The sequence below is a fragment of the Branchiostoma floridae genome, chromosome 12, assembly GCF_000003815.2.
Source record: "Branchiostoma floridae strain S238N-H82 chromosome 12, Bfl_VNyyK, whole genome shotgun sequence".
In the NCBI taxonomy this organism is placed as follows: Eukaryota; Metazoa; Chordata; class Leptocardii; order Amphioxiformes; family Branchiostomatidae; genus Branchiostoma; species Branchiostoma floridae.
The window spans coordinates 19,600,306-19,617,914 of NC_049990.1; the positions used below are offsets into that span (position 1 = coordinate 19,600,306).

At 38.8% G+C, this 17,609-nt stretch overlaps 1 protein-coding gene across 1 annotated transcript in view; it reads right to left on the reverse strand.

Moving 5' to 3' along the window:
* The window catches only part of LOC118427152, a 53,079-nt gene that overhangs the window by 3,266 nt on the left and 32,204 nt on the right, over window positions 1-17,609 (reverse strand). Inside the window, exons 28-55 of the mRNA XM_035836789.1 lie at window positions 17,211-17,437; window positions 16,520-16,654; window positions 15,736-15,853; window positions 14,963-15,104; window positions 14,477-14,596; window positions 14,027-14,182; window positions 13,192-13,305; window positions 12,761-12,911; window positions 12,326-12,463; window positions 11,925-12,042; window positions 11,524-11,662; window positions 10,675-10,848; window positions 9,675-9,914; window positions 8,930-9,101; window positions 6,649-6,782; window positions 6,027-6,192; window positions 5,471-5,583; window positions 5,028-5,147; window positions 4,541-4,758; window positions 3,983-4,209; window positions 3,464-3,598; window positions 3,080-3,197; window positions 2,545-2,683; window positions 2,001-2,120; window positions 1,412-1,567; window positions 1,028-1,141; window positions 739-889; window positions 99-236 (exon numbers count right to left, since the gene is read on the reverse strand). Of these exons, the coding sequence (XP_035692682.1) occupies window positions 99-236; window positions 739-889; window positions 1,028-1,141; window positions 1,412-1,567; window positions 2,001-2,120; window positions 2,545-2,683; window positions 3,080-3,197; window positions 3,464-3,598; window positions 3,983-4,209; window positions 4,541-4,758; window positions 5,028-5,147; window positions 5,471-5,583; window positions 6,027-6,192; window positions 6,649-6,782; window positions 8,930-9,101; window positions 9,675-9,914; window positions 10,675-10,848; window positions 11,524-11,662; window positions 11,925-12,042; window positions 12,326-12,463; window positions 12,761-12,911; window positions 13,192-13,305; window positions 14,027-14,182; window positions 14,477-14,596; window positions 14,963-15,104; window positions 15,736-15,853; window positions 16,520-16,654; window positions 17,211-17,437 (4,193 nt within the window). The remainder of the gene's footprint in view (window positions 1-98; window positions 237-738; window positions 890-1,027; window positions 1,142-1,411; window positions 1,568-2,000; window positions 2,121-2,544; window positions 2,684-3,079; window positions 3,198-3,463; window positions 3,599-3,982; window positions 4,210-4,540; window positions 4,759-5,027; window positions 5,148-5,470; window positions 5,584-6,026; window positions 6,193-6,648; window positions 6,783-8,929; window positions 9,102-9,674; window positions 9,915-10,674; window positions 10,849-11,523; window positions 11,663-11,924; window positions 12,043-12,325; window positions 12,464-12,760; window positions 12,912-13,191; window positions 13,306-14,026; window positions 14,183-14,476; window positions 14,597-14,962; window positions 15,105-15,735; window positions 15,854-16,519; window positions 16,655-17,210; window positions 17,438-17,609) is intronic.

The following is a 17,609-nucleotide window of genomic DNA, read 5'->3' on the forward strand; positions in this document are numbered from 1 at the left end:
CAACAAAGTCATTGGACAACCCATTTCTGAAAAAAAAGGAAAACACGAAGTAGTGACTATGTTTTTTTTTTATTACCATGACTGCAAAGTGAACTTACCAACTGTTCGGCAGGTCGATTGCGATGCCAGTTGGGTTGCTGATAGACACATCAGATTGTGACGAAACAACTACGGATTTGTTGGTTCCAGCTAAAGTAGAACGTGAGATGCGGCCAGTTTCCGTCCAATACAGCACCCTGGAAGTATGGTTAGCAAACAATTAGCTATTTTAGTGATATCTGGGGTGTTACTTTTTGTTCAATGATATGCGGAATAAATCTTCGATGCTGTTTAGTCCTTTGCGCAGACATAGTCTGTATGAACTGACAGTAGCAGCTATTGTACAGTAGTAGTAGTAGTAGTAGTATTAGTAATAGTAGTAACAATTATAGTATTAGTAGACAGTATTAGTAGTAGTAGTTTAAGTAGTAGTGGTAGTAGTAATAGTAAAAACAATAGTAGTAGTAGAAGTAGTAGTAGTCCTAGTAGACTACACAAGAATTATGTCAACTAATGTAAGAGGTTGGTGGTCAAACACAGGAACATTTAGTAGATTTTGAAAGCAAACAAACTTGATAAAAGCTTTATTCAGAGAAAGCAATGATAAAAGTATTCAAACAATGAATATTACGTAATGTGTTACTTCTATAGCTTTGTCTATGTTAGTTTGCTTTACATAACAAAGTCAGCGTCGCTTACTTCAGCTCAAGGTGCACAGCGATTCCTCTTGGTTGAAGAAGGCCTGACAGAAGAACCTTTCTGAAACTACCGTCTAATCGTGCAACATTGATGGTTCCATTATCTTTCTCCGTCCAATAGATATTGGACGCAACCCAGTCAACCGCCAAACCTATAGAAATAATAGTAATCATTAGTTTACGCTAGTAAAGCTGTGATCATGTCACCATTGTTGGTGAACAATTTGTATACAAATGGTCAATGGGTAAGGAAGAAAAACAGACGCATGAAACCGGTACCATAGTGCTACCTTCTATTCCTTGTCCTCCAGTATAGATAGTCAAGGAGGTGTTTGTTGTCATGTCGTATTTCTGGATAATCTGTGTCCCATCATCCATCTCTTTCGTGTAGAAGATTGCTTTCTCTGATAACAAGTAATAAAAGTGTTGATTGTGAGGATTACATTAAATTTCATATTGAAGTAAAGACCTTGCACCTTAATTAAATAACCTAACATAATAGTGCAACATAACATGGCAACTTAACATGAAAAAAATAACAAAAGACTGTACCAATAGCAAATTGTCAACTCCGAAAAAAATTCAACCCATCAGACCAACATATATCCACACATTTCTAATGCGTTTTCATTTTATATCAAACCGTTAACTTTTAAATGTAAAAACATGCACACCGTTGTAGTTGAAGTCCATTGCCACAGTTCTCCCTCCTCTCACCAAGATAGTCGGTTTAGAGTCTGCAGTTGCAGGCAGGTCGACCAGGTTGTGTGGGAATTGAAGAATGCCATCATTCGTGGATACAAGGAGAGCCTTGGTGAAGAGGTGGCCATCTGGAAAAAGGTATAATTTATGGTCAATTCAAAATTACATGGAGCTTGTGTATTTTGGTTAGCACAACACTCATGCCAAGTGACTGAATTCCATGTATTTCTGATGATGCGGGTGATGCAGACTTGTTATTGAATTTTACACACACACACAAAAAGAATAACATACCATGTTTCATGCCATTCATCATTTTTACACTTCCCAGAATCCATTGCTATACGGTTCCGAAAAAATATGTTATGTCTGACTCAGTTGCTCTTAAAAAGCCACCAACATAAGTCAACCTACATGTTTTGCCATAGAGTCTACATCTTTGTATGATGGATTGCAAGACAGAAGACCACATTTGAACATATAGAACTAGTGTTCTATAATGAACATATAGAACTAGTGTTCTATATGTGTGGAATGTAGCATCAACTATCCTGGACTTACTTTTCACACAGGTTTGTTGGTCCTCCGCAAGGCTGTAGTCAGGTAGACAGAGACACCTGTGTCCACTTTGATCCCCAACACAGGTGTGCTGACAGCCGCCATTGTTTACCTGGCAGTCAGCTGGTTTTTAAAAGAAATAGACAAGACAGAAATTTAGTTGGACAAGCATTAATCTGCACTGACTTGTACACTCTGTATACTTTTGTAGAGAATAGAGATAAGATTACAAATTCTTGATAGTAACGTTGATCTTATAATATTTGAATGACCATAACTCAACCTTACTGATATGTACATAATTAATTAAACTTTACTATCATTCAATATGAAAGGAAAACCTTCGCCCCTTATTATCATAAGGGATTCTAAACAATACCACGATCCATTAAACGCATGGTGTCAACTATTATTTTAAATGTAATAGTATGCCTAAAACACATGATTAAACATTATGAGGTTTAGTTGAAATCCAACCTAAATATGGACGAATATTCAACGACATATTCATTTTAAGGACAAGATGGGCATTAGCATGATCACTTACATTGACTCTGAAGCTGTCTGCTCTCGTCGAAGAACTCAACTGCCAAAACTTTGCCGCCTCCGGAGAAGAAGGCAATGGGTCGTGTGTCGTGGATGAAGTTGATGGAACCGTCTGACCAATCAGATGCCATTATCTCTTCCTGTATTGAAGAAAATATTTTTCCGATAACTTTGATAGATACATTTGAGATATACAATATACTTTACAAAATCTAATCTTAAGTTAAAGCGTACTTTAAAGCTGAGAAAAGTTTGTTTTTCACTCGAGAAAAGAAACTTCAACGCATACTTTTAGGGCTGCTTAAAGATTAAAATTCATACTGTAATGCTTTTTACTTCTAAACAAAGTTTCTGTACCACAAAACTTTTGATTGTAAAAACATAAGAGCTTTAACTTTACCTAGAAGTATGTGATTGCGTATCTGTGATAATATGCTTAGATATGCATATTTTTACCAAATCCTTTCTGGCAACTAAAAGAGATTGAAATTCAATCGATGTTTACCGGTGATTACGATTTGCAATGAGTTACTTACACCGTCAAATGTGATGTCGTAGAAATGAGTCCTCCCCAGAGTGTAAAACTGTTCCCGGTTGCCGCCATCAAAGTCACATGAGTAGATCGCATCAAGCTCGGTGTCGGCAAAATACAACCTTGAACATAGTAATGCAAAATATGGTTTAACCTTGAAACAATGTAAGAGTGGTTAATGGGTTACATAGTTACAAATGAAATTCTGACGAACAGAAAACAAAAATTGACTTCTCAAAAGAACGTTGACTAACGTAGATTTGAATACTAAGAAGAATATTTCAGAAATCAACACTTTTGTGACAATCTTTATATGCGTATGTCACTCTCCTAAATCAGATTCATATCTGTCAACTGTTTCCATAAAGATTGAATTGAATCGACTAACTTGCTGTTGACGTAGTCAATCACCAAACCACTTGGATGTCCAAGATCAGAGTCCACGATCACCGTACGATCTTCTCCCGACAGCGTGGATCTCTCAATTTTGGGCGACTGGCCCCAGTCACTCCAGAACACGAACCTACGATTTCAATAAATAATTATCATGAACTAACCCTCTTCAAAATGTCCAAAGAAGCGCCACTGAAGGACAAAATTAGTCGTGAGGTATGAAGAAAAAAAAAAGATTTGACATTAACAAACATCAAAATAAATGTATCAGAACAAAAAGTAAATGCCAGATACCATGATTGTGAAGTGCATTGGTATGTCTATAATGAGAATATAGAGAATTAAGACTAGCACAAACGACTATAAACGTTTCTTTGTGATAAGACTTTCAAAACGACGTCCGCCATTTTTCATTAGCTCTGGACGAGTCATCAGGTGATCTCGAAGTCAAAGGTCAAACAGTCACGAGAGTTAAGTTTTGCTCCACAAGGTCTACGGTAGAATACCAACGTACGCTGTTGCTGGATCCACGGCGATTCCTCTCGGCTTATCCAGACCTGTTTCAGTGATGATGTGGCTGTTACCGTTACTGTCACCAGAGCTGTAGGAGACCATGGTGATCCTGTTGTAGTTGAAGTCGGTGTAGTAGAGATTTTGGTTGACCCAATCGATAGCGAGACCTTCTGCCCCAGCTGAGATTCCAGTCTTCAATGTTGTTACATCTCCTGTCTTCATATCAACCTACATGGGTTTGCAATTATAGAATATTGATAAATGAACTGTGAACCATTTGGACATTCTAATTTTTCCTTGGCGCTCTGCATTCTACACGTACAGACTTTGACTTGGCTTGACAATCTTTGAATGCGTCGGGAAGTTTGTCATTGTCTCCGTTAAACACTACTGATCTTGACATGTTTTATTTGAGGATTGCTTGGGGGAGAGGTTGCCATTGTACCCATGCTGCAAATCCTGACAAAATGATCTCCGAGATTACAAACATGATTTCATTTCCTCTAAATTAAAGTCTCCACCAACTAAAACTATACAAATTTTAAACATGTTCATTTACCTGTTGTATCTCCTTCAGTCCACTATCAATCCAGAAGATGCGCCCCTGACGAATGTCGTAGTCGAAGGAAACAATGATTGATGGTGAGCTGGCCGACATCACCGTGGTGCGAGGTGCAGATTGAGCGTCTCTGATGATGCTGCTGTTTCCTTCAAGCATAGTGAGTAGCGTTTCTCCGTCGTCCTCAGCGATCCAAAGGTAGCTTGGAGACTTTATTTCTAATCGAAAGTGTATTAACGCGTGAGAAGTTACAGGCACGTACATTTGATGCAATTCGTTGTCTGGTGAAGACTTATCTTACATAATGCATGCAGAAAAAGCTTCATCACATACGAGATTCATCACGCTCATAACAAATTTTGGCGAATATGACAACGAACAAATATTGTGTTCACATGTACCTTATTTTCAACTCATTTGCATATATATATATAATTTAAATGTCTGTTAAGATCATCAAAATGTGGATGCCGATGTTCATACTCACCGGGAGGAGCACAAGTCACGTTGTCATTCTGAAGATGGTAGTAAGATCTGCAGGCGCAGGTTCTCCCTCCGGGACGAGCCAGACACATGTCCTGACAACCGCCATTCGACACTGAACAGGCTACGGAAAGAGCAAATTAAAGTGTATATTTAAAACTGGCATTTAGATCATTTTCCTATGTGTGTGTGCATGTGTGTGTGTGTGCGCGCGCGCGCGCGCGTGTGTGTGTGTGTTTACGTGTGTGTGTGTGTGTGTCTGTACAAGACGAACCAACAAGCGTCCTTGATAAATAAAATTGACCATGCACATGACAGAATCTGTCACCGTCTTCTCTTTCTCGACTTGTTTTTGTTCTTTTTTATGTGTTTTTTGTGTATAAAAGATCACATATTGAAGAAATCAATACCATTTGCCAGTGTAATTATTAATTCATGTACACTTACCATTGGAGACGTTTGTCACTATGCCGGGACTGTACATGACAATGCCGCGAGGACTGGAGAATTCTTCCGCCAACACACGACTCGTCGTTTGGTCTGTATCCGATTTTGTATTTCTACAGACGCATTTAGAAAATGAGTTAGTCTTTACTGTGTCATCTCATTAAAAAAATTGTTGTTTTCAATACAGGAAATGTATCATAAGCGTACAATTTGTAATGTATATATTCAATAAACTCTTTTGTCGTCGAATCTACGTTGGGAAGCATATGTTGATACTGTTTTCACTATGCTAGTTTTGTTACATTCCTTCCAAATAACCCTATTAATTTATACATTATTACAAAGTTGAAGGTCTCTACTTTTCACAAATATAGCATAATGAAAACAGTACCGCTATTTTCAAAAGGGTCTAAAACGCCCAGAATTAATTCCTTTACCACTTATATTTGGGGATTGTGATTTGTGATCTAATTAACGATTCAACGGTATGCCCGATATTGGACTATGAGTTTAGTGATGCAAATAAAAATGGCTGCAAATGTATTGTGCAACTTACGCTCCTATATAATCGTCCGAAGTGCTGGTCCAAAACAAATCATGGGAATGCAGGCTGATACCATAAAAGTTGGAGTAAAGGGAGACCACGGTCCGTCGATTGCTGCCATCCAGATCGGAGCTCTCTATCATATACTTCCCGGAGTCACACCAATATAGGCGGCGTTCTATAAAAATAAAATAAAAACAATTAGATAAACAAGTCTGCCATCTCTACCTATCATGCATATAAATACTTCGCCAACATTACTGATAATAAGATGTATAACGTTATATATATGAATTGTATATATATATATATATGTAATGCAAAAGTTAAACTAAAATGTTGCACCAAAAAGCTGTTACTCAAGCAACTGTTTCCAAAAGTTTCCAAAGCTTCCTGGGTGTGATTTTGTAACCGTCAACCGTTTCAGATATCATCCGTTATCTTTCGTCAGTTTATCTTATTAACGGTATACTGGTTGAATAACCTTTTTTCGACGTTTAATCAAAATTACATATTTTGCTTAAAATGTAATCAGCCAGGGATATGGTGTGACCGATGCCGAGTTAACACCATTTGCTATAAATACAAAATAATGAATCTGTTTTTGTCGAAAAGGAAACTTTTAAAAACTCACCATTCAAATCTATAGCGATTCCAGTAGGGCTGTCTAGATCACTATCGATGATTACTGTCCTCTCACTGCCGTCCATAGCAGCCCGTTCAATCCTTGCCGGTTCCCAAAAGCCCTCATCCGTCCAGTACATGTAACTAGAATTTTAAAGGAAATATGTGGTACGTTCAAATAAAGTTATACGAAAGCGAATAAAAACAAGCATATCATTAAATACATTATTATTGACGGTCAGTCAAGCCCTTTTTTTATATTTCAGCCATACCATAGGTATGGTGAAATATATTGTATTCGTAATGTTTCTTTCTTTCTTTCTTTCTTTCTTTCTTTCTCCTGTCAAATCTTCAGAACACGGTATCTCCCTTGTTCCTCAACCGAATGACTTGAAATTTGGCACAAGGGTAGAGTGGGCCAATACCCTCGGACGTTTTTTTTCATTTTTTCCATATCTGTCTCTTAAATGATTTTATTAAGGTTTTTTGGTCATCTTAAGACCAAAACTGTATATTTGGGCCCCCTGTACCCTGGTATTATAACCGAATGAGCTGAAATTTGGTACAGATGTGCCTTGATAAGTCCCCCATATAGATTCAATATCAGTTTTGGTGTACAGTATAACGAAATACTTATTTTTGCGATTTTTTGGTCATTTTTTTTACCATAAAAGGACACTTTTGGCTCCTGTACCTTGGTTTTAGAACCGGATGACCTGAAATTTAGTATAGGAGTGCCCTAGACATATGCGCACATGGATTCAATAACACTTGAGGCATACGGTACAATAAAATGCTCAATTTTGCGATTATTTGGCCATTTTATGACCAAAAAGTACACTTTTGGCTATTGTACTCTGGTTTTAAAACCAAATGACCTAAATTTTGGTAAAAGGGTGCACTAGATATTTATTCAAATGACACATGTATAATTTTTGTCATAGACTACGTCAAAATGATATATTTGGGGATTTTTTGTCATTTTCCAATAGCCAGAGGGGTCAATGACCTTAAGGTCGTTGACCCCCAGCTGCAGATTGGACCTACTGGCATATATGTCTATTTAATCTAATTAGATAGGTAACCAATCACTTAGCCTGAATCTATATCCTAAAGAGGGGGGGTGGCAGCCAATCAGCGAGCCCGGTGTTATCTGGAAGAGTCCATTCTTACACGGAGGGGTTCGTTTTTTTTTTAAATTCATCATTGGACTGGTGAAGTCTTTCAGTGGATGCATTTTTGGACAGGTCTATTTTGCAATTTTACAGAATGTGTGCTGGAAGAGTCTATTCTCGCACGGAGGGGGGATTTTTCAAAATTCATATTTTGGACTTTGGTGGCTTCTAGTTTGTCAAAGTCTTTCAGTAGGGTTATTTTTGGACTGGTCTAATTTGCAATTTTACATGGGTGTTCTGGAAGAGTCCATTCTTGCATAGAGGGGGCTTTTTTTTTAAATCCATTTTTTGGACTTCAGTGATTATGTCAAAGTCCTATTTTAGCGGATGTATTTTTGGACTGCTCTACTTTACATGGAAGAGTCCATTTTTTGCACACGGAAGGGGGATTTTTTCAAATTCAGTTTTGAACGGGTGATGATTCAAAATTCAATTTTAGTGGAAGTGTTTTTAGACTGGTCTATTATAGCTTTTTATGCACTGGGACCTTTTTTGCTAAATTCAATTTTGGATTTGGTTTCTTATTCAAAAGGCCAAGGTTTCAGTGGGAGTATTTCTGGACTGGTCTATTGTGCAAATTCACATAGGGTGCACTGGAGTCCATTCTTGAACGGGGGAATTTTGTAAGACTCATTTTTGGGTTAAACCGTCATTAGTAAAAGTGATTTTTCAAATGGGTGATTTTGAAATAGCCTTTTGTTGCATGGGGAGGGAGATGGCTGAAATATGCTGTATTTGCTCTCAAGCAAATGTCGGCCTTTCTAGTTCAAACTCTGATTTTTTAATTGGCTTTACAGTCAAAATCGTTAAGGGACCAAAACCTATACACCTTGCCCCCAATTCCAAGAGATACCTACTACTAAAAAATATTGACCATAGCATTTCCAGAAAACGAAATATCAAAGCCGGAATTTCCGCTTTTGTACCACGCCGCAAAGGGGGGGGGGGTTATAGTGAAACAATTTAAAGTCTTATAAAGACCTCTGAACATACCAAGTATTAAAAAATATATATCCAGGCGTTCACTAGTTAATTTGTGGACGAACATCTTCGTAAAACAGTCACTACAACACATTCCTTTCCCGGAGGTAACAATGCATGCACTATAACACATACCCTTCTGACGGATCCAATGCTATGCCACCCGGATAGTCAAGGTCTTCGGACACAATGGCCCGAGCATGGCTTCCGTCCATTCTGGCAACACCGATTATTTCTGTCCAAGAGTCTGTCCAGTAGATGTTCTGACCAGCATAGTCCAGTGCTAGTCCGTTTATTGAATACACACCTGGTAACATATAAAGCAATGGTCAGTTATAAACTCTACTAATACTCCTGCCAGAAATTATGAGAACATGAAATTGCTATGTAGTCTTGTTATTTTGATTAACGTTTTCCAGTATGGTTGGGATGTAACTTTGTAGTATTCGCTTGCTAGCGAGAATTTCACACTGATTTAGAGTTTTATTTTTAACATAACATATCGCACAGTATTGGGGTAGATTGGAAGAAAAACTACGTTTAATGAACAGCAATGGAGTATTCTATGATCGTTCCCATCTTTGGTATCTCTGCCTAATTTACAAGAATTTCCAAAAAGGTAAAAAATAACCACGATGCCCCAACTAGACCTTACAACATCATCTCTAAAAGTGATCAAATGACATCAAGCTATCATTTTCAATTTCTGATATTGGTAACGTTTCCCATTTTCTGAGACCTTTCAGGCCTCTTCTGAAGATCTTCTAATAGAAGCTTTGTGCCAATCCTTTGTTAATCTAACTTAGAGTTATTCCTAAGTGACTACCTACTATAAAACACATGTAGCTATATAGATGTGTTAAATATCTGACAAACTTACTGATGACGTTGTTGTCAATCAGCACATTCTTCCCTGAACCATCTCTTTTAGCCCGATAGATCATCTCGTCATAATAATCGGACCAGTAGACATAGTCTGTTGCTGCATCATAGTCGAGTGCAGTGGGAGTGGTGGACTGTAGCGGAAGTGTGACTTTTGAACCGGAAGTGATGTTGACCTCTATGATGTAGCCTGTATCATAATCGGCTACCAGGAGGAAATCTTCTCTCGAGTAAGGATCTGGAAAATATTAAGTTTGTTATGATTTAGGTGAACACCAATCTATACATCGTTAAGTTGGTATCTCACTGCACTTGGGGCAAAGGTGCGGCACTGCGGGGCTCGTTCATGCGGCACTGTTATCTTACTTTCGCCGATTTTGTTTATAATATAGATATTGCGTAATACGTAAAAGTATGGCCAAGGAGGTATGACTTAGAAGACAACATGTGTCAACAAAATACACAAAACGTAAGGAAACCATCGTTCTTCATCTCTGAAATTCGTTGAGTAATCTTTCGAATCCCGCAGTGCCGCACTGGTGCCCCAATTGCAATGAAATACCACCTTTAGTATTTGCTACAAGCTTGCAGCACTTCTTCCTGCCACATGGTGGCATTGCGGCAAGGATGCGATCCCAAGGCTATCACTGTTGCTGAGGAGTCACTGAGTACAAGAATTCTAATCATTCCTTTGACGCCGTGAAACTACAATATCATGTTCTATGATGCCATCTTGAACATAACCGTCTGTCTTGAGCTATTATACATCATGCCCCATATTTAGGATCCACGATTCAACCCGACAATAAACGACATAAGGTTACATATTCTAGACAAAATTTTTTACCGCTAAATTATAGACTGTAACTTTCAGGTCTTTAGTTGAAATAAGACAACATTTCTTAATTTTCATTACTTTTAGAGAAATTACTCTATTCAAAGATTTATCATTCTACCATACATTCATCTAATCTATAAAACGGTTTCAACCAACATACCTGTCTGTGGTGTGGTAGTTTGTGGTGTGGTCATTGGAATGTTCGTAGGTCGGATGTGAGAACAGCTCACTTCGTCCGCCTGTATGTAGCGTCCGTCTGCACAGGCACACACCCGACTGTCTCCTAATGGTATACATAACTCCGTACACCCTCCGTTTCGCTGGTCACACGCACCTTTGTTTGAAATTGAAAAAAAAAGATGGCGGCGGCTATGATAGATCGAAATCGAGGCTAACGTTGCAACGTTTTGTGGCATATCGAGGCTAAAGTTTTGTCTGTTTGCTTCGTCGACCTTGTTTTTGATCTATCGTGGCCGCCGCGTGAGAAAGGTATATTATGTCTTTGTCAGTAGGCACTAATCCGCAAATCAACCTGGCCGGATTGGTAACAAAAAAAAAAAGTTTTACATCTTCAACAAAACAATGTAATAGAACTAACGAAATCTTATTTCGTAAACTGAACAACTATGAATAATTTTTCTTCTATTTGACAAGTTGGTATGCAATGAGCAGAAGTACAATTACAAATGTCAAAAGAATAAAAATTGTATCGGTTAATTCAAGCACACTTTAACATTATTTTACCTTCTCAATCAATCCATGAAGAAAACCCCTTTAGATGGGAAATCAATATTAGGTGCCCCTGAGCCAGGCATTCCAAGATACAGTGAGAATTGGGTGTTCAGCTTAGAAGCTTGTTGGCTGTCCATCAATTCCATTTGACCATACAGGGAGCTGTAACTCTTGCCTTTTTCCAAACTTTAGCAAAAAGATATCCTTCTCTCTCCTTTATGTAAAACTTTTCAATCAATTATGTTCTTTAATTGCACTAGTTTAATGAATTGTTTACCTCTTGAGGGTGGTTGTTCACTGCCGTCGAACACGCGGACGCTGTGAGGAGTTGTCTGAAGCTGGACCGTCTTTTCTAACGTGCTCCTCAACCCGATACTGACGGTCCGGTTGGTACGGTCCGTCCACAGCTGAAAGTCCTTTGTCAAAAAGACACAAGACACACATTATTCTCACCACACTGAGTATAGACACATTACGATAATGATCTATCGACTTAGTACATTTTGGACAGGTTATACAATGGAATCAAGTTTAAATTTTAACATCTAGTTGTTATACGTCGTCATTTGTCAGATGGCAAAACTAGTCATCAGGTTACATTTTCTGCAGCCCTATCTGCTATCCGTTTTCTTGCAATTTTCCCAAGTAAATTATATATCTGTTGCTATAGACCCATACCTTGTAGACAGCCATTCCGAAGAGCTCTCCACCGTTGCTTGACCAGTAAGGTTCGACATCATTACCACGAAGGTTGGAGGACATCACTGTTCCGGTGTCACCTTCAGTCCAATATATCCTGCCATGACAAAATGATTTCCATTAAAACTTCTGAATGACAGATTTATGCATTGAAAAAGAGGGAATGGGAATAAATCTGGTGTATAAGTGGGATACACTTTAGTCTCTACCAGATTCCGCGGTCGCTGGAAAAACAAATGAAATGGAACAAATAGAGTAGTAAGCCGGCCAGAGAAGTACAGCCTGCTAGCGCCCTGTTCCCTAGCCGGCTGTACTATTTGTTCCATTTCTACGGTTGTTCCAGCTACCTATGGAGTCTGGTAGAGACTAGATAAACTTACCGACTGTTTAGAGGGTCGACTGCAATGCCAGTGGGGCTGCCGACAGACACATCAGATTGTGATGAAACTATCACTTCTTTCACTGTTCCAGCTAACGTAGAACTGGAGATGCGGCCAGTTTCCGTCCAGTACAGTATCCTTGAATTATGGTTAGAAAATATTAAGACATTTGAATAATTTTTTTTTTTTACTGTTTGGTGCTTTTGTTAATGACTCTGGCACAGATACGGCTAGTGTGCTAAGGCTATGTTGATGTGTACCTAACGAATGTACAGTTTTAAGTAGATACGAAACTTAAAGAGAACTTAAACTAGATAAACAGGAAAAGAAACAACAGCACACTTACAATAACTATTGAATAATGTGCTGCTTCAATTTACTTATCTATGTTTCTATATTTTACATTATATACAAAAACTTGCCCATGCTGCTTACTTCTGTTCCGGCTGTACGGCGATTCCACTGGGCTGATCAAGACCTGACAGAAGAACCTTTCTGGAGCTACCATCCAATCGCGCAACATTAATGGCTCCATTGGCTTTCTCCGTCCAGTAGATGTTAGAGGCAACCCAGTCAACAGCTAATCCTATAAACACAATGTTTATAACATAGTTTAACATGTCCAGTTCATATAGCACTGGTAGTATTTCTCACATTTTATACTGATGCACAGATGGTCGTCGAGACGTTTACTGAAAAGAAGGTTGTGTAACGAAGAAGACTTTGTTCAAGTTATCTACCAACCTGGCGAAATTATTTACGGACAATGTTTATCAGTTGACATTCCGCCATTGCCGGTGAATAGTTGTATGATTGGTTATCAAGTACGGGAGAAAAAAATAACACGGTGCTAAAACTTGTACTACCTCCTATTCCTTGTCCTCCTGTGTAGATGGTCAAGGAGGAGTTTGTTGTCACGTCGTATTTCTGGATACTCTGTGTCCCATCTTCCATCTCTTTCGTGTAGTAGATTGCTTTTTCTGGTAAGAAATTTAAAAAAATGTGTGAGAATTGCATCATATTTTGACTAACCACGTGTCTGACACATAATCTGAAATGACATAACACCATATGCATAACATGAAGAAACATCACATAATATAACATACTGAGTTTAGTTCAATTCATCCTCTGTGTGATGTGACACCACTATTTCTGACGTCATATAGGCGTCATTGCCGTCGTCATTGGCAACAAAAGACTTGGCAGCTTTGACACCAATTATGTAACCTTTATAGTTATCGTTTTGTTTAATACCTGTAAGTATAGCTGAAATTTCATATTTAGACGATTTTAGCCCAAAATATGACATTATTACGTCATAATTACGTCATATTACGTCATAACGATACAAAACTTACGGAAAATATAAAACTTTACTAGAACATCATTCCCTCTAAATTTGGTGATCGTAACCCAAGCCGTTTTGAAATTACGAAGGGGGGGTCAAAAGAGCCCCCCCCCCCGGTCCCAGGTATACCAAAAAAGCCCGGTCTAGATAGGGTTAAGTTCTGTTTACTATGTAACATATAGCAATAACATAAAAGGATACTACAAGAACATTCTGATTCTCAAACACCATTCAAAAAGACGTATCACCCATCGCATCCACATTTTTCCTACTCAACCACGAATATATCCAATGCTTTCTCAAGCAGTAAATTTTATAGCAAAACTCTTACAAGTAACAAAAACACCCACCGTTGTAATTGAAATCCATAGCAACAGTTCTCCCTGCCCTCACCAAGACAGTCGGTTTAGAGTCTGCAGTTGCAGGCAGGTCGGCCAGGTTGTGTGGGAACTGTAGTATACCCTCATCCGTGGACACAAGGAGAGCCTTGGTGAAGAGGTGGCCATCTGAGGAAAATTATCATAAGATGCATTTCAAGTGACATTTTTGTTTGATCCGTGTTATCCTGTACACTTTATTAGATCACAGCTGGTATGTGGTAACTTTTTTTCCAAGATGAAAACAAAAACATAACATCGTCACTAAGAATAGTCAGACGTTAGACAAGTTGTTTTGAAGTTATAATCTACTTTGCTAATACACTCCACTGAGCGGAGAGACAACTACGTGGTATTTTCTGAACAGCGATCTCTCTATGAGAGAAAATGCTGAGTGTGTAAGATGCATTGGCCAGGACTTACTTTTCACGCAGGCTTGTTGGTCGTCTGCAAGGCTGTAATCAGGTAGACACAGACATTTGTGTCCACTTTGATCTCCCACACAGGTGTGCTGGCAGCCGCCATTGTTTTCCTGACAGTCGGCTGGTTATAAAACAAAAAAAGGACAAAAGAAACTTAGTAAGACCAGCAATGTGATATTGACCTTACCGCATTAAATCAAACAACAACTTACATTGCAATGGTATTGTGAAAATGTTGTAATCCCAAACTTAGTACATAGCTTCATTAGTAATAGAGAGGTCATTAGAAGCGATCGAAGAATGATGGCAACTCTCTCTTTCTCTCTCTCTCTCTCTTTCTCTCTCTCTCTCTCTCTCTCTCTCTCCGCATTCAGCATTCCAGATGTTTGTTGAATTAAAAAATGGCCTGTATCTAGAGCGAGTACAAGAACTAAATAGTAGACAGACAAGAGTAACAGATACAGGTACGTATTGACATGTAACCTACATTGTGTCTGAGGTTGTCTGCTCTCGTCATAATACTCTACTGCCAAGATGTTGTCGCCTGGAGGATCGAAAGCCAGGATGTTTCGTGAGTTGTGGACGAAGTTTATGGTAGCGTCCGACCAGTCAGATGCCATAATCTCTTCCTGTATTAAAAAATAGATAGTAATATAGAATAGTTTTATTATAATTCAAGAATGCCACAGCAAGGTTTAGGCATGAGCTTATCCGGCCAAACTGTAACTTTATATAGTTTCATGTTTAGGCGTAAGTTTTCTTTCTCATTGTCGAGAACCACTACTTGGCCTTCATCTAAATGACAGTAATCGTGTGCATTACATTCTGCTTGAAATAATTTCTAACAAAGAATAAAAATAGAACAAAAATTTTAACATGTGCAATATCAACTTGATGACGGTTCAACTACTGCTAATATTTAATAATGATAAGGAGCTAATTTATTTATAAACAAAAGTAGAGACAATCTTGCTACGCAAGGCTTACGTCATATTTCCTACCCAGGGCAAGATCGGGCTGTTCGAATTAAATTGAATTACTTTTGGTCCACTTTGTGGTTTTCTTGTCTTTTATATCGTACTTTTCGTTCCCCAATACTACCCGTCCGGGCCCCTTTGTGACGTTAACCTAATCTGATACTCTAGAACAGTGTGTTGTTTAGTCGTTGCTATATATATGACGTACAAAATATGCTATGGTAAACATGTAACTAACGTTTACCAATAATCAGCATGATTTGTGATGGGTCGGTTTACTTACACCGTCAAACGTGATGTCGTAGAAATGTGTCCCGGGTAAAGAGTAAAACTGTTGCCGATTGCCGCCACCAAAGTCACATGCATAGATTGCGTCAAGCTCGGTGTCGGCAAAATACAACCTTGCAAAACAACAAAATAGATTAAATACTTAGTGATATTCTAGATAAAAAAAATCTTTGAACACAAACAAGTATCATCTAACTAACGTCGCTGCTTACAAGAGAGGGCCTAGGCGTAAACAAATGAACAGTATGTTTGGGATATCATCTGTTAGCAGTGACGTCTATGTTGCAGTTCAATGTGAACCATATTACAGACTGTCACCGAAAACGTCATCGAAAAAAAAAAACCTCTTGCTTGTGTACGAATCATCTTGCTATCCGGTGACTTACCAACCAACCTGGTGAAACTATTCATGGATCTCGAACCAATTAGTTTGCTAGGAATGGTATTCAAGAGTTTCACTGGTCCAAATGCAATTTCAATTTGAAAGCATCGGATAAAGATACAAATGTCCAAATTGAAAAGTCAAATGCCTAATATTCTATCTGCACTAATCTTCAAAAAGATCTGCTGAGGGCAAAAAGTATCCTAAGCACCAAAATAGTATTGGACTCGCTTCGGGGCGAGTTGGACACTGATAACCAATTAGAACGTACCCAATGCAAATGTAGCCCCAAAATGTACCTTCGATAAAAATATTTCAATGCCGTACAGGAATGATAACGATACAACTACAGAAGGACTTCTGGCGGCTTAAATATTGTTAGTTATTACTTACTGACCTGTTAGTGACGTAGTCAATCACCAGACCGCTTGGTCTTCCCAGATCAGAGTCCACGATCACCGTACGATTTTCTCCCGACAGCGTTGATCTCTCAATTTTGGGCGACTGACCCCAGTCACTCCAGAACACGTACCTACAATTTTAGAAAGAAAATGACTCAACATAACATCTGTTTATTATCCTGCAAGACGCTCATGGTGAGAAACTTTAATGATAAGTTTAGAAACGCTGTGAGATGTCTGGAAATGCATATTGACAGATATACAAATGAATGTTGATAAAATAAGATAGACTTACGAATTGTAAGTACAAGTGATGCTCTCATATGGGATTTTAAAGCGACGACATACCAATGCTAGGAGACATTGCACAACGTACATGAAACAACTATTCAAAGGTATATGATACAACCGTGAAGAGCCCCTGCTCTATCCCAGATTCGTCCCGAACGGGGACGCAAACGGGATATCCAGAATACGTACTTCCCGAGCAACGGATGAGCAGTTGATGACAGGGAGGGATGGTAAAAGAGGCTAATACACATTCAAGACTCAAACTCAACCAGATGGCAAGTGGCATACGCATTAGGATGAGAATATATCACAGGGATATGTAAATGTAATCCCTTGAACCACAATTTAAATGTGATGTCTTGAATCTTAAAATGCACATGTAGTATACCAACGTACGCTGCTGATGGATCCACGGCGATTCCTCTCGGTTTGTCCAGACCTGTTTCAGTGATGATGTGGCTGTTACCACTGCTGTCACCTGGGCTGTAGGAGACCATGGTGATCCTGTTGTAGTTGAAGTCGGTGTAGTAGAGATTCTGGTTGACCCAATCGGCAGCTAGAGCCTCTGCCCCAGATGATATCACAGTCTTCAGTGTTGTTACTTCTCCTGTATTGACATCAACCTAAGTGGAAGGTAACAAGATGGTAGAGGTAGTCTCATAGCCTTTTTGAGTCGACACGGGTATAGTTATTATCCATGTCTAGCTATAGGGCGGTGGAATAGGGCTATGCAAGGCTGGCTGGGCCCAATCCTCTCCTTCCACTTCCTTTCACTACCCAGGTAAATCTTTGCGG